General features: G+C 53.3%; 7 protein-coding genes across 7 annotated transcripts; 4 read left to right on the top strand and 3 right to left on the bottom strand.

The window, feature by feature from the left end:
• Positions 1-192: 192 nt before the first annotated feature.
• Positions 193-1,101, top strand: CTAM01_10551 (uncharacterized protein; the record flags this gene model as incomplete). Its single annotated transcript, XM_060526566.1, has 2 exons — positions 193-582; positions 634-1,101. The coding sequence occupies 2 exons, from the start codon at positions 193-195 to the stop codon at positions 1,099-1,101; spliced, it is 858 nt and encodes a 285-aa protein (XP_060378814.1).
• A 545-nt stretch (positions 1,102-1,646) lies between these two features.
• CTAM01_10550 (uncharacterized protein) lies at positions 1,647-4,274 on the top strand (the record flags this gene model as incomplete). Its single annotated transcript, XM_060526565.1, has 1 exon — positions 1,647-4,274. The coding sequence occupies one exon, from the start codon at positions 1,647-1,649 to the stop codon at positions 4,272-4,274; it is 2,628 nt and encodes an 875-aa protein (XP_060378813.1).
• A 257-nt stretch (positions 4,275-4,531) lies between these two features.
• Positions 4,532-7,624, bottom strand: CTAM01_10549 (telomere length regulation protein; the record flags this gene model as incomplete). Its single annotated transcript, XM_060526564.1, has 3 exons — positions 4,532-6,222; positions 6,275-6,709; positions 6,784-7,624. 3 exons carry the CDS (start codon positions 7,622-7,624, stop codon positions 4,532-4,534), a joined length of 2,967 nt encoding a protein of 988 aa, XP_060378812.1.
• Positions 7,625-8,202: 578 nt separating this feature from the next.
• On the top strand, positions 8,203-9,745 carry CTAM01_10548 (ThiF family protein; the record flags this gene model as incomplete). The annotated part of the gene is made up of 5 exons (XM_060526563.1): positions 8,203-8,261; positions 8,326-8,427; positions 8,482-8,487; positions 8,538-8,617; positions 8,673-9,745. 5 exons carry the CDS (start codon positions 8,203-8,205, stop codon positions 9,743-9,745), a joined length of 1,320 nt encoding a protein of 439 aa, XP_060378811.1.
• A 225-nt stretch (positions 9,746-9,970) lies between these two features.
• CTAM01_10547 (RNA polymerase Rpb3/RpoA insert domain-containing protein) lies at positions 9,971-11,153 on the bottom strand (the record flags this gene model as incomplete). Its single annotated transcript, XM_060526562.1, has 2 exons — positions 9,971-11,041; positions 11,106-11,153. The coding sequence occupies 2 exons, from the start codon at positions 11,151-11,153 to the stop codon at positions 9,971-9,973; spliced, it is 1,119 nt and encodes a 372-aa protein (XP_060378810.1).
• Positions 11,154-11,353: 200 nt separating this feature from the next.
• CTAM01_10546 (uncharacterized protein) lies at positions 11,354-11,623 on the bottom strand (the record flags this gene model as incomplete). Its single annotated transcript, XM_060526561.1, has 1 exon — positions 11,354-11,623. One exon carries the CDS (start codon positions 11,621-11,623, stop codon positions 11,354-11,356), a length of 270 nt encoding a protein of 89 aa, XP_060378809.1.
• A 1,011-nt stretch (positions 11,624-12,634) lies between these two features.
• Positions 12,635-15,074, top strand: CTAM01_10545 (uncharacterized protein; the record flags this gene model as incomplete). The annotated part of the gene is made up of 2 exons (XM_060526560.1): positions 12,635-12,775; positions 12,846-15,074. The coding sequence occupies 2 exons, from the start codon at positions 12,635-12,637 to the stop codon at positions 15,072-15,074; spliced, it is 2,370 nt and encodes a 789-aa protein (XP_060378808.1).
• Between the last annotated feature and the right edge of the window lie 45 nt (positions 15,075-15,119).

The following is a 15,119-nucleotide window of genomic DNA, read 5'->3' as shown; positions in this document are numbered from 1 at the left end:
AAGACATCAATGCCTAGCATTCTTGGAGTCAATGATGTTTCGATCAAGATCCTCCCACATCTTGGCCTCTCTTTCATAGGTGGCGCAAACTTAATAAGCTGATCAGAAGCTCTACCTTAGACACTCGCTCGGTCTATTTCTCACCGCCGGTGAACGTGTGTAGGTTCAGAACTCCACTAGGAGTCTTCGAAAATGCCATGGCCGTTCAGCTCTTCCAGCTCAGGAAAACCGCCCACACCGAGCAAGTCAGAAGATGATGCGCGCGTCTTACCCACATCATGGAACGACCTGCTGCCACAACCTGCGCCGCCATTGCAGGCTGCTAGAGAGTGGGCTCCCGTTTTCCTGACATCCGTCGCATCTCTGGCAGCTTTCATGTTTTATCAAACCCGGCTGCGGAGGTTCCCCACAACAAACCACATCCAGCCAGAGCTTTTCAGAAAGAGGACTCTTCTGGGCCGAGTGACCAGTGTGGGAGATGGCGATAACTTTCACCTGTTCCACACACCAGGCGGCAGACTGGCAGGCTGGGATTGGCTGAGGAAGGTCCCCAACACCAGAGCCGCACTCAAGGGAAAGACAGTAAGTGCAACTCTGAGAGGAAGGAGAAGCTAGTTCTGAGACTCAGCACAGATACCGATACGGATGGCTGGAATTGATGCTCCCGAGGGCGCACACTTTGGCCGGCCGGGGCAGCCAGGTGCGGCAGAAGCGCTGCAATGGCTGAGAGTCTACATACAGAACAAACGTGTCTGGGCTCGGATTCACAGGCGCGATCAATATGAACGCGTTGTTGCGACAGTATACGTCAGACCGTTTCTGTTCAAGAAGGACGTCGGTCTAGAAATGCTGAGGCTCGGGTTGGCAACGACATATGAAGCGAAAACGGGAGTCGAATGGGGAGGGGCTGAAAAGGCATACAAAGCTGCCGAGGCCAGGGCCAAGTCAAAGAAGCTTGGAATTTGGAATGGCAAGGCAAGTGATTTTGAGAGTCCCAGGGCATACAAGACAAGAACAAATGAAACGGAGGTGAAGCCTGAGGGGAAAGTTGAGGGCAAGACTGGGGCCAAGAAAACTGGCTGGTTGTCGGGGTGGTTGTGAGGTGTAAGTCGGGAAAGATGTTCTACCACTTCGAGGTCAGCTGCATGTAAATACACAAGCAAGTACCTTACACGGCGATACCAATTAGCACTCTTGTACGAAAGCAAGTGTTGCTTGAACTTACGAGAGCGACTTGATGATGAAGTGAGAGGACAATGAATCCTTCTGCTGTGATTGAGATGGTTATATCGATACACCGCTTTGTTGCGAAATAGCTTAGTTGCATATGATAAATTACTGTATGCTAACAGTGATTGGCTGGAAATAACTCCAGTACCTGCCACTTTCACCGTGCTCGCAACCTCACCCCCTGTGTTTGACCCGAACTTGGACGTATCAGATTGCAGTATGCGTACAACCCAACCTCGATGAATACTGCAACTTCTCATAACATCTGGCCCTAATCGGCAACCTCAGCATTGAATGCACAGGGGACTGATCTGTTTCTCTTCGACCGCTGCTTGATTGCAATTTTTGTTTTTATCGACTCGAGGAAGAGACACGCAGCTTTTCAGGCCGTCCTTAACGGTCACAACTCACCCAAGATGTCACTCCAAGTCAGAGGCCCCGACTTCTCGGTGACGAAGCAGAAGGCCCTAGAAGATGCGAAAAAGATGCAAGCTGCGGTGGACGATGAGGTGGCCAAAGCAGGACAGGACAAGCCGCCATATCTTCTCAATGAATTGATTGGCAAGGGAAGTTTTGGTCGTGTCTATAAAGCAACCGACATCAACACCAGTATGCTTGTGGCGGTCAAAATCATCGACATTGAAGAAAGCGACACCGTCAACCCGAAGCTTGCAGACACCTTCAAGGAATTTTTGGCTGAAGTTAATGCGCTGAAGCTTCTAAGCGACAGCGGCGCAAGGAACATCAATCATGTCATCGACGCATTGCCTGTCGGCCAATCTATGTGGATGATCACGGAGTACTGCGCCGGAGGAAGTGTGGCTACACTCATGAAGCCGACCGCTCCCGGTGGCCTGCAAGAGAAGTGGATTATTCCAATCCTCAGAGAGGTCTCTGAAGCTGTCTTCTGGGTTCATCGGCAAGGCATCATTCATCGCGACATCAAGTGCGCCAATGTTCTGGTCACCGAGGCTGGTGGAGTGCAACTTTGCGATTTCGGAGTGGCAGGTGTTATTGAGACGAAATTCGATAAACGATCAACCTTCATCGGAACCCCTCACTGGATGGCCCCGGAACTTTTCGATCAGTCAACATCCTATGGAACAGAGGTGGATATCTGGGCATTCGGCTCCATGGTTTTTGAGATTGCCTCCGGCTTACCACCAAACGTCATGGCTGGTGTCGACGTTTATCAGCTTGGAAATTACATCAAGGCACACACGCCTCGATTGGAGGGCGATCAGTACTCCGACCGACTAAAGCACCTAGTTGCCTACTGCTTAGAAGAGGATCCGACGAAGCGACCAACAATCGAAGAGGTACAGAACCACCCTTACATCGCCAACTCGGCCCAAGAATACCCAGCAGCATCACTGGCATTACTAGTCAGAGGATTCAAGCTTTGGGAGTCACAAGGTGGCAGCCGTAAATCACTCTTTGCTCCGGGAGGAGCCCAGGGCATGTCCGGCATGGATGAGTCCGACTTTTCATCCACTGCGATGGCCAACGACGAATGGAACTTTAGCACAACGATGGCATTCGACCAACAAGTCTTTCAAAATACGGACGCTCAGGCAGTCTACGATGTGTATGGCTCAAACGTGGAATTCGACCCTATGCTTCTGGATGACATGTCTCGATCCAAGCCGAAATCGCGGCGGAGACCGCCACCACAACAACTTGCTGCCATGAAAGCTCCCTTAGAAAAGGTGTTTGACCCAAACACTATTTCCAATTACGAAGACAACTCTCGAGCCTACTATGGCAGACCGATCCCTCCGCCAACTTCAGATCTTCCACTGCGAGACGACTCGCTCCAGTCAACAGCAGTGAGAGAATCACTCATCGATCTCGACGCTTCACTGCACGGTGGTGATCTATCCAACTTTGTGGATATGAACACCATCAGAGCCGGCGCACCGCGCGTGTCTGTCGATTATCATATGGGCGACGAGCCAGACTTCAGCAAAGCACCATCGAGTGACCCTGCAGATCTGAATCCGAATAGAAGGACGCAGGACTGGAAGTTCCCTTCCATGGCACCTCCGGCTTCCGCAAACCCGGAAATGTCGAGGTTTCCCTTTAACGAAGATCGCCCCTTCCACGAAGATAGGCCATCGTGGGATGACCATTCGGGACCAAGTTCTGCGTCTCGCCCGCAAATGTTCCACCATCAGACCGATCCTGTCCCCGCTCCTAACTATGGCGGCGACTTAATGGTTCCCCGGCCTGGCTCACAGATGAACAACAGAGAGTCCACGGGGAGCTTGATAGATCTGGATGAACTTATGGTTCCGCCTCCCAGTAACCAGAATAACCGTGTATCTACCGGCAGCTTGATCGACCTCGACATGGGCTTGGCCGATCCCATGCCGGAGCTCACTCGTCCTTCAACAGCAAACTCGGACGTCGCATCTGTCAGCGGCTCAGAGATGGGAATGGCGAACCCCTTCGACCTGGAGCGTCATGCCTCCCTTTACGTGCCCACATCAAACCGGGAACCTTCCATCTACGTCCCAGTATCGAATAGAGAACCATCCCTATATGTACCATCATCGAACCGAGAACCGTCAATCTATGTTTCGGATGACTCGGACTTCTCCTCGCGCGCTCCCAAAGACGATGATCAACTAAGCCTCGTCGACCTCAACCTAGCCGAGCCCGGTGCTACCGTTCGGCCCAATGGCCAGGGCGGGTTGCGACTTAACACACATCGCTCATTCAACAGCGTCAACAGTGCCGACTACTCTGATCCCGAATATCTGACTCCACAGCAGGCCGCCCAGCCAGCCCTGCCCCCGGGTATCCCACGCTCGGTAGGGAACCGGGACAGTGGCACTATCCCGCTGCCTCCTCCACCAGCGCCGCCGTCTGTGGAGGTCATGCAAGGCTCAGCTAGTGCAGACGCTGTGAAGGAAGAGTTGAGGAGAATGGCGATGAGTTTGGGTGAGCATCTAAGTCACGCAAACCAGTACCTGTCAACGCTACCTGTCCGTAAGGGCGGAAGACAGGACCTACAGGACCTGATGGGTGAATCCACTTGATGGGTTTGGTACGTTTGGCTTTGTCTTGTATACATGGAAAGCAGCATGAAAATACGGAAAGGACCTGCATGTATTCACGGAGCATCGGCGTTAGAGGGGTATGGATTGTTGACGAGGGACATGTATGACTACTCTAAGTTGGATGCTAGGTTGGCATGGGCAATGTTTGCTTCGAACGAGAAGGGCCCATGTCAGATATCGTTTTTAAAAATGACATCCATTCCTTTTGAGAGTTTATCTCCCTGCCCTATCGTACTCTATGAGAACCCTATCATGTCGCCCAGCAGCAGGGCCCGATACTTCTCCGTTGCCTCCTGCAGCTTGATGAGCACCGCGGCAGAAAGCATCTTCACATTATTCTCCTCCCCGCCATCGTCACCGCGCGTGCCGTTAAAGACACCGCTGACCCACTCCTGCGTCTCGACGACCTCCCGCGGATGCGCCTCGCACAAGCGCCGCATGTCAGACGCCTCATTGACCTCGAGCATGGCCGCCAGCGCGACCAGCAGCGCGTGGGTTCCGGGTACGTCGCCGTTGACGTGGGCGCGGACACCCAGCAGAAGATCCCAAAGCTCGGCCGTCATCTGCGGGAGGGCCAGCGTCGCGGGTCCCGCGGCGTGGACGAGCACGGCCAGTGTCTTTAGGTAGAGGGAGAGGAGGTACGGCTGGATGAAGATACCGGAGCGTGCCGAGTGGGATCGTAGGGCGTGTTGGAAGCGGGCCGTCAAAGGGAAGAAGAAGGAGGTGGCGAGCAGGGAGGCCGTTGTGTTGGGGATGGAACGGATGCCGGGTTTCTTGGTGGACTTTGAAGGCAGGCGGGAGGTGAAGGTCGAGAGCTTGAGGACGTCTGGTCCCGTTGTTGCGTCTGCTGCGTTGGCGGCTATGGGGGCGAGGAAGGAAGACGTCAAAGAATCGGCGATGGTGTCGAGGGCGTTGGCGGGAATGGCCTTAAGGTTCGACGAGGAGGCGAGGCGGGCTTGGGCGGTGGACGGGTCGAGGTAGAGCGCTTCCATCTTCTCCGGGAGGCGTTTGGAGGGGAACGAGGCGGCTGCAGCGTATTCCGAGGTGTCGAAGCCGGCGAGCTCGCGCGCGCTGAGGCCGAGAACGATGAGAACCGCGGCACGCTGCGAGATGGAGTAGTCGCCGTCAAAGAAGGTCTTTGCGAACCATTGGCCCATCTTCTGTGGCTGTGCTGCGACGATGGCTATCATGCCCTGAAGACGGAGGTCATTGAAGTTTTCAATCTCGAACTTGTCCTGGAGGCCGACGAGAAGCGTGGCGAGCTCGTCTGCATGGGAGGAGACCTCTGTGCCAAAGTTCGCTTTGCGACGGATCAGGGGCGGGGCTGTGGTGAGGGCCAGTTTTTGCTTGTCGTAGTTATCAGTGTCGCGGAGGTAGGTTATGAGATCGCGGACGTAGACTGGAGCTCTTGGCTTGTCGCGGCGGACGAGCGTGGCATCTTCGTCTGAGTCTTCTGCATCGTCGGAGGGCTTGGCGTAGGGTATGAGGTCCTCGTCCTCGCTTTCAGAGTCTGAGACTTCTTGTATGATGAACTTTGAGGGCGTGGCTGGTTGCTTGGGTTTTGGTGCTGGGTTTCGGCGGGAGGGTCCCGGCGGTTGTGGCTGTCTCTTCTGCTCCACCTCAGGGGTGGTGATCAACTGATCGATAGGCCCTGTACTATCCAGCGTTCTGACGAGATCCTTGTAGAACTGTGCCTCGTCTGTTGCCATTTCCTCCATTTTGAAGTCCAGTTTCTTGTCACCACCGTCGATCAGACTCGAGAGGGCCTCGCCCACTGCCATACCCAAGAATCTAGCCCTCTCTTGTGAGGCGCCGATCCGGTTGGACACGGTGTTGAGGTAGCTTGAAGATCGCATGAGCATCTTAAGCTTCAGGGGTGAGAGCTTGTTGACATAACTAGCGCTAAGGAGAAGAACTTGTGCATGGGCTTTGTCCTAGTCAGTGAGTGCTAGAGAGTGACAAAGGTGAGAGAGTCGAACCTTGCTGCTGCATGATGGGAGAGTGCTTAATGTATAGCTGATCGCCGAACTGGTGAAGGCTCTTCTCAAATACCTGAGTGACGCATTCTCTGTCCTGTGCAAGCGCTGCTATGGCTGCGCGCCTGATACCTATGCCATCTCCCAGGCCGGCACCAGTTGAGCTGGTCAACCAAGAGATTAAATGTGCCTTTCGGCTTTCTTCGTTAGATACTATCTTCTCGATGATGCCAGTCGCAGCGGATATAACCGAGTTCGGCTTCAGAGGTTCGACATCGCCCAGCTTATTGAGAAATGTCTCTGACAAGTGCTTGAGAACAGCAAAGAGGACCCGCTTCTGCTCCAGTTGAGAGAATTGGCCAAAGAGCTTGAAGAAGGCGTTTTGGCTTTCCTCAGGGCCTAACAGAAGTTCGCTGATAAACTGGTTCATCAGGGCATCTACAAATCTGTTAGTGACATTCCTCAAGCTACCGAAGGGATGGCGTGGAGGATGGTGTACTTGCCAGAATAACCCAGGCGAAGTGATCGTATGAAAGCCTCTGCACATAGCTTCGCATCGTCAGACGAGTTGCCACCCTTCGCCCACGCTCCGACACTTCGACCCAGCCACCTGCTGTATTGTTGCCCGTCTGCGATCCAAAGTTGATTCTTGTTGATTTTGTCCGGGTTGGCAATGGCATCTGCCTCGGCTGCAACTGAAATAAGGCGTCCACCGGCTATCAGTGCGATGAACTCATTCGCCATCGGCCGTCTTCTCGCTGTAGACTCTAGCCCAGCGCTGCTCGACGTCCATAGTGCAGCAAGGTAGTCGTCTCCACCCAATACTGCTGAGCTGACCTCGAGTAGCACATTCAGGTTCAGGCTCAAATCTGGGCGCTTTACATCCTTGGCGCTCGCCTTGGACTCTTGAATCAAGGCCTTCATACGGGTGATGATGGCGTTGAGACCTGTAACACTCCTCAAGCATCTAAGCAGCAACTCGACGTCTTTGGGGCTCTCGACATCTTGTATACCAGATCCTCCAGAAGCATCTTCTTTGAGCAAAGGCCAGTAATTGGGAACAATCTCCGAGACGAGGCACTGAATAATTTGCGCAGCCTCGGGACTGGGCGTCGCAAGCCTGAATCCCGTGGCAGCAACACTGCCATCAGTGAGGGACTTGAGGACCCCAATCAGATTGTCATAACCTGGCTGGTTCTTCAGAGTCTCTAGAGCATTCTCTACAGAGAGAGTTTCGGCAGCAGCAGATTTCGGTGGTTGAGGCTTGTTGCTTGTGGCTGCTTCTTCCAAGAATGGTTCGTTTGGCCTTGCCTTGAGGTAGGTAGTGCTGACCGGGGTAAGGAAGTCGTCCATGCTTGATAATCCCTTTTCTGGTGGTGGACTACGGTCCTTGCATGGTACCGTGAGAAAACGAAAAGGGCTTTCTCAAACTGTCACCTCAAAGACCGAAAATCCAGAATAGTGTCGAAATAATTTTCGCTGATTGCTCTGAGTTGTGATTGCAATATCAGATGGGAGTTCTGTTCGTTAGGAATAATATGTCCCCCGACTGCCTCTATGAATGGATGGACAGACACCCAAGCCCAAAGAGTGAAGGACCGGTGGGGTTGTCTTTCCACACCCCACTCTACTGTAGACACCCCCATAGAAGGCCCCAAGGTCGGTAGGTTCCTAGGTACCTTAGGTAAGGTACCTAGGCAAGGTTTCCATTGAGGCAGGCATCTTATCGATAACAATTCTGCCGATAAGCCTTATCAGGTACGGACATAGGTAAGGTAAGGTAGGCTCACCTGGCCCTATATAGGTAGGTATCGTCATGTCGGCCCCTCCACCTCCCGAAGCTCACCCTGGTTGAGAACCCAAGGAACAAACAACAAAGTGATCACACCGAACATCACCTACAAGTCAATCCGATTCGAGCGCTCCTCACGATGGCTACCGAAGCACCTTTCCCGGTAGCGGCACATCAAGTCGATGAGTCAAAGAGATGGTTCGCCTCTCATGCTACAAGTCGTCAGTTGTCGCACTCAATCGCTGACCATAGCATGGTACAGGACCTATCTCGACAACATTCGCAAGACCCCAGGACCCTTCAGCGATCCTGATGTGGCCGGAACGGAGGAGGCTTTTGAACAGTTTGACAAGATCAAGGTCCTGTATGGTATTGCATGATCCAATGAGTCGGTGCTGTCTACTAACACATCGTGTAGGGTAATGTTGGTGATCCCCTACTCGAACACGATAACTACGACTGACATTATACAAGTGGCGCCGGAGGTCTTGGATGTGAGATTTTAAAGAACTTGGCCATGTCGAAGTTCAAGGATATTCATGTCATTGACATGGGTAAGCCGTACCCTGTCTCGCCGCTCTACTCAAGATCTGACATTTGCTTGGCCAGATACTATCGACATCTCGAACCTAAATCGGCAATTCCTCTTCAGAAAGTCCGACGTCGGCAAGTACAAGGCTGAAGTCGCGGCTCAGTTCGTCATGCGTCGTGTCAAGGGTGTCAGCATTACAGCCCATAACTGCGCCATTCAAGATTTTGGTCAAGACTTCTACAAACAATTCCAGTTCGTCATATGTGGATTGGACAGCATCGAGGCCCGCAGGTGGATCAACGCGACCCTCGTACAGATTGCTGAAGAAGGCGAGGACCCGGATTCATTGATTCCCATGATAGATGGGGGCACAGAGGGTTTTAAGGGTCAGGCTCGAGTCATCGTACCTTCGATTACATCTTGTATCGAATGCCAACTGGACATGCACGCACCGAGAGCCGCTGTTCCTCTCTGCACAATCGCCTCAATCCCCCGACAACCAGAGCACTGCATTGAGTGGGCACACGTCATCGCCTGGGACCAGGAGAAGCCGTTTCCAAAGCTGGACAAGGACGACACTACCCATGTGTCCTGGCTGTACCAAAAGGCTCTTACACGTGCCCAAGAATTCAATATTACAGGCGTCACTTACGCCCTGACCCAGGGAGTCATCAAGAACATCATTCCCGCCATCGCATCCACAAACGCCATCATTGCGGCAGCATGCTGCAATGAAGCCTTTAAGCTCGCCAGCTCGGCCGCGCCAACGCTTGGAATGGAGGAAAACTATATGATGTATTCTGGAAATGACAGCATCTACACCTACACCTTCAAGCACGAGAAGAAAGACGACTGCCCCGTCTGTGGACAGGAATCGCGGCCGCTCGAGGTCGACCCCGACAGCACACTCCAAGACCTGGTGGACTCGTTTGCCATCCGTCCCGAGGCACAATTGAAAAAGCCTTCATTCAGAGCCGCCAATAAGACCTTGTACATGCAGTTTCCGCCCAGCCTGGAAGAGAAAACACGGGCCAACCTTGGAAAGACCATCAAGGAGCTCGAGCTGGAAGATGGGCAAAATGTTATTGTCACGGATCCTGCTTTCCCTCTGGAATTCAACTTCTACCTGCGGTTCAAGAAGGCCACATAGATAGATACTCAGCATTTACGTGGGATGATGATGATAATAGCATTTTGGGAATGTCAAAAGGCATGGCATATCAGGTGTACTCGCACCAAAAGAAGCAACTAGACGAATGTAGCAAATAAAACCGAGTGTCATTATGAACTTTTTTCTTTCTTTCCATTGCCAGCCAGCCCTTGCAAAACCAGAAACACGGGATATCTATAAGTATGGTACATGTGCAGTGATGCTTCATCTAACCATGTTGATGACCTGCTGCTCAAGACGGATACACCTCGTCTTGAACTGCTTAACCGACTCCAAAAACAATTCGTCGCTGTCCCACTGTCCTGTGCTCTCAATGGAGAAGATAAAGTGATCACGCACCCGGCCCAGCTTGACCTTGCCCTCGAATTCGGGGTGGCGCAAGCACTCACGACTGACTGTATCTCTCATGGCGTCCTTGACCACAGCCTTCTTCTCGCCCTCGTGACCCTCGTATCCGCTGCCGGCAACGGCGGCCTCCTTCTTTGTGACCTTTTCGAAGCCAATGACGCCTTGGGGGAAGCACTTAGCAAACTTGTCCGCGTCCTGGCCGAGGATTGGCCGCGTGATGGTGATGGTGGGCATGAGACGGTACGAAGCGGTAGCGACGGGGGAGAATTTGGCGTGGTCGGAGCCGATACCCTTGTGCATGTGCATGTCGAGCTCGATGCACTGGCCGGGCCGCAGCTTGGCGATGAGGATGTCGGGGTTGACGGGGCGGATGGCGTCCTCGCCGGAGAAGAACTCGACCTGGCGGCCGGTGGGGACGAACTCAATGTCCCTTGCGTAGACGCTCGCGTGGTGGAAGGCCTTTGCCGGGTCCGTCTCGCCGGGGGCGGCATCCGGGTTGCGGGTGCACTCGATGCGCAGGCGCAGCTGGACGGTGTTGTAGTCGAAGGAGCCCTTGCCGCCCTGCTCGGGCTTGCGGTACCACTTTAGAAACTTGTGCAGGCCCTCGGGGTTTCCGGTGAAAGGGATGAGACCGAGGCGGTGGGCGAGGACCTCGTCCTGGATCACCGAGGTGTTGTTCTCAATGTAGACGTTCTCGATGGCGATGGTAGGGATCTCGGCGATGAGGGTGCGGCGGAAGGCGTTTGCGATGGAGGCGTCGACGCCGATGAGGGAGAAGGAGGCTTCGTGCTGGGCATTGTGGTGGAACTGGACGCGGAAGTTGGAGGCGAAACGGTCGAGGTCCCAGGCGTGGTCCTCGCCGGCGTAGGTGCCCGGGTAGTCGGTCGAAGTCACATCAGTGACAGTTTCCTTATTGATACCGACTATCTGCAAGGAGTGGTCAGTATGGGAGAATCGCACCTCGAGGACAATGTGAATCGAATTGACTTACCCTCCGCCGGTCCAGCTCGGCTTGACTGGGTGTTGAGGAGGGTGCCATGGTTGTTTGCGGTATGGCTGGACTGCGACTGCGAAAAGTTGCGATCGATGGAAATGCAAAATAATTTTTTGGAGGACCCCTCTATCCACCGAGACTATGCGGCTTACGTACACGCCCCCTGGATCGTTAATGCCAACCCCCCTACTCCGAATGCGTTCTGGAAGAAAAAAATCTGGAGAAGCTGAGTGGGGCACTGAACGTCACAACGGACAGTATCGATGTACCTTAGTTGCGACTCGCGAGATCATCACCCAATTCGACGGGACGGTCTGTCGTTCAGGATCACGAGAAATCACAATGCTTGATATACCGGCTCGAGTGTCTGCCGAGACAATTTTTGCGTGTAGCTGTTCTAGGTCTTCCTGATAGTCATTTCTTGTCAGTGACATCCAGGTGTCGTTGATTTTTTTGGTAGTTCCCCCAACACCGGGCGTAAACATGCTAGTCGTGATCCAAAAGGACCAGACCATGAGGCTATCGCGAACGAAGATGGCATTCACTGAAGACTTACAATGATCACTGCAAACGCGCACCCAACGAATCGTAAATATCTCTTAGACAGTTGACTAATGCTAGAATTGATACCTTACGTAGTGAAGGGCAGTTCGATGGTTTTTACGGAGTAATGTAACTTAAACGCATATGCTCCCTCCATTGCCATGGTCCATCTCGGCTACATGATGTAGCGGGTATCTCTACATTTGGTGATGAGAACAGGTTCTGAGTTGATGTGAGTCTACGAATACGATGACGGTATTCCAGTGATCTATCGACATCGAGAGGCAACACCAACATAGGTAGGTACCATGCCATCTGACCTTGAATCAGGTGGGTGGCTGCTAGGTAGAGGAGCGCACTGGATGAGGACAATGAGTCTTCTCTCCTATTCCATCTTATAAGCCGAATACGTATCTAGCATAAGAATATCCGGTGGGAAGGAGCAAGTGTAGCAAAGGCAGGTGCCACGGGAAGTAAAGTTTCGGGGGCAAGAGCGACCCAGACTTGCCGCACCTTCCCCCGTCAATAACATCGCTCTGTCCACAGGAATATTTCCTGCAAAGCTCGCTGCCCTTCTTTCTTTTCGATTCACTCATCCCTTCTCACCGCACCTCAGTTCAAGTTCGTAGCCTTTCATTCTTTCCTCGAAAACACGAAGCTGGTTGCAAGCCTCTCATCCGCAGGAGTAGTCTTCTCATCGTTATCGTTGGTATCTGTGTCCCTAACACAAATGAATCATATTTTCCTGTTCGAAGTAAGAGACGAGACTCCCCAGATACTCATCTCTTCCATTCAAACCCTTCGTCAAAGGGTTCCATTGACCATTGTTTAGATTCGAGGCTATTTTGCGATTGTCGTGGCCATCACAGACATCACAGACGCCACCACTCGATTTCGCATTACTACTTCCTTGATTTGGGACTGAATCCTTGTACGAGCTTTCTTTCACACTCGACTCACTGATACCGCCCACTCCAGCAGCAATGGTGGTGAATGTAAGCACCAGTGTGTCGCCTTGGCGATGCGATGCCTCGGCGGCAGATGATGTCCATCCTCACTCTGCCACTGCAGCGTTCCAGCAGCAGCACATGCCGGACCCGCGTTACTCGAGGGAGATTTTCGAGGTCAGTGGCAACAATCATATCTCTCCTTCCTTCTTCTTCCTTTTTAGTACATTGTTTTGACTTCTAGCAGACTTGCTCCATCCCAGTCAAGATCGGAAATCCTCCCCTAGCTCCCAAGCCCGCGTTCGCAACCACGATGTCGAAGAAAAAGTTGTCTGGCAAACAAATTGCCTCCTCTGACTCTTCCGGTCGCAAGAAGAGCCGTAGAGACCGTCTCTCTGCGCTGTTTGGCCACAGCCCCGAGCGGGTTGACGATGCCGCTGACGACAAGACCGCCCCCCATGACGAAGCCACGCCTACCAAGGCCACCGCAAGCAACCGACGTGAGAATGAAAATCATCTTCAGAACTCTGCCGCTAACCTCGAGGATGATCCCAAGGAGAATGGTACTCGCGACTCTGTCGTCACCATTGTTACGACTCGTTCTGTGACTACCGAAGACAAGGATGCGCATGAGTCTGGCGCCGCGGCTCCGGCGGACAAGATTGACACCATCGATTTCGCCAATAAGAATCAGATCCGAGGTAAGACCCTCGAAGTGAAGCCTTGTACTAAGCTGACTATCGACGAAGCAATTTCGAACCCGTCTCCGAGTCGCATGACTAAGTTGCCTATCCATCGCCACAAGAGAGCTTCCAGCTCTTTCAAGATTGTCGACAGGGACTCTGCTGACGCTGTGCTCCTCTCTGCTTTTTCTTACAATCCATCCCAGGAGAAGAAGAACAGTGCTGTTGCGAAGCCAAGCACTCAGGCGCCTTCTTCTACTCAGCTTGCCCAGCATAACCAGCGCCATGATCAGGAGGCTCCTTTGCTGCCATCGTCTACATACTCCGGCCCTACCATCCACAATAGTGAACCTCAGAACAAGCACAGTCAGAGCAAGCTCAAGGGCTACTCTCATGCCAATCATGACTGCGCTCTCTCTTCTTACACAGAGCCCGGTTCTGCGATCAAGATCACCGACACCGACGAGGAGATTGCTAGAAAGCTCGAAGCTACGGCTTTCACTCCTGCTGCAGTGGCCCCTCCTCCTAATCCCCTTCTCAGCGCGCTGAAGACTTACGTCTCCGATAAGTCTCCAGGTGAGAAGAAGGTCCGCTTCGCCGCGGGCTCTTCCGTCAAGTCTGGCGATAGCGACAATGAGAGCGGAGTTTCGGACGATTCGGACAAGACCATCAAGCCTGGTACTGGAGGCATGAAAGCGGCCTCAAATTCTATTCTCTCGCCTACAGTCTGGGACAAGAGTGCTGAGCCCAAGATCTGGGTCAAGAACGGCAAGCCCACCCTCTTCCAGCCTCAGAAAGATCCCGGCTACTACACCAACCCGCTTTGGTCCCGCCAATATCCCGAGATTCTCTCAGATGACCCCCGAGTTAACCCCTATGGTCCGAGCATCGCCGGAAGCACCCCGTCCACGGATGGAAGCCAGTATTCTGACGCACCCGCAGCCCGCGCCGTCACCGACTTCGAAGTGGGTAACAAGCTCCATTCCAATGGCGAATCCAGCACCAACGTGAACTTCGGCACGGGTGCTGCGCCTGCTCGCACTCTCTTCACTAGAACCACTCGAGGAACTATGCCTTCGCCCCCGGGTGCCAACCAGAACTTCGTCGGCCGTGACTTCCCCGAAATTCCTACTGTCCCCGCTGGATTCGGCATGCCACCTCTTTATAGAGGCCAGATCAAGTTGGAGATTGGTGGCCGCCGCTTCGTCAGCTCTATGGATGTTCTCGAGAGAAGCCCCTGGTTCAAATATATCTTCTCCATCAACTTCCGCGATTGGTACCGCGATGGCGTCTTCCACTTCGACAACGATGGAGATCTCTTTGCTCACATTCTGCGCTTCCTTCGCACCGGCATGTATCCACTCTTCTGGGATGCGCGCAACGGCTTCGACTATGCCATGTATGCGATGATCCAGCAGCAAGCTCGCTACTACATGCTGTACGACCTCGAGGCTTGGATTGCGCAGCAGAAGTACCAGGATGTGGTGGAGACCCAGGTCATTCACCAGAAGTTCATCATCCCGAACTCTCAGGGCTGGATTCACGAGCAGAGTCTCACGGGTCTTGACACCTCCGAGATCTCTGGCGTAGCTGAACACCCCAATGTGGCCCTCGGTCGCCAGTCTGAGAGCCAGGCACCTGTTGCGGACATGTTCTTTTCTGATAACGGAGTCAACTCGAAGGGGAAGGCCAAGGCAATCGCGCCTCAGCAGGACGGCCCTGATGGTGCCGTGGCGCTGTTCACCACCGAGAAGGTTGTCAAGGTTCACATGAACCAACTCCGCCCTTTATAAGAGTTGAACTCGTCTCACTTGTAACATGTTGGAGTATTCGGACGA

The sequence above is a fragment of the Colletotrichum tamarilloi genome (genome assembly GCF_030869305.1).
Source record: "Colletotrichum tamarilloi strain Tom-12 chromosome Unknown Scaffold_49.1, whole genome shotgun sequence".
NCBI classification, from domain to species: Eukaryota; Fungi; Ascomycota; class Sordariomycetes; order Glomerellales; family Glomerellaceae; genus Colletotrichum; species Colletotrichum tamarilloi.
Note: the sequence above shows the minus strand (reverse complement) of the source record. Positions and strands in the feature narration are given on the sequence as shown.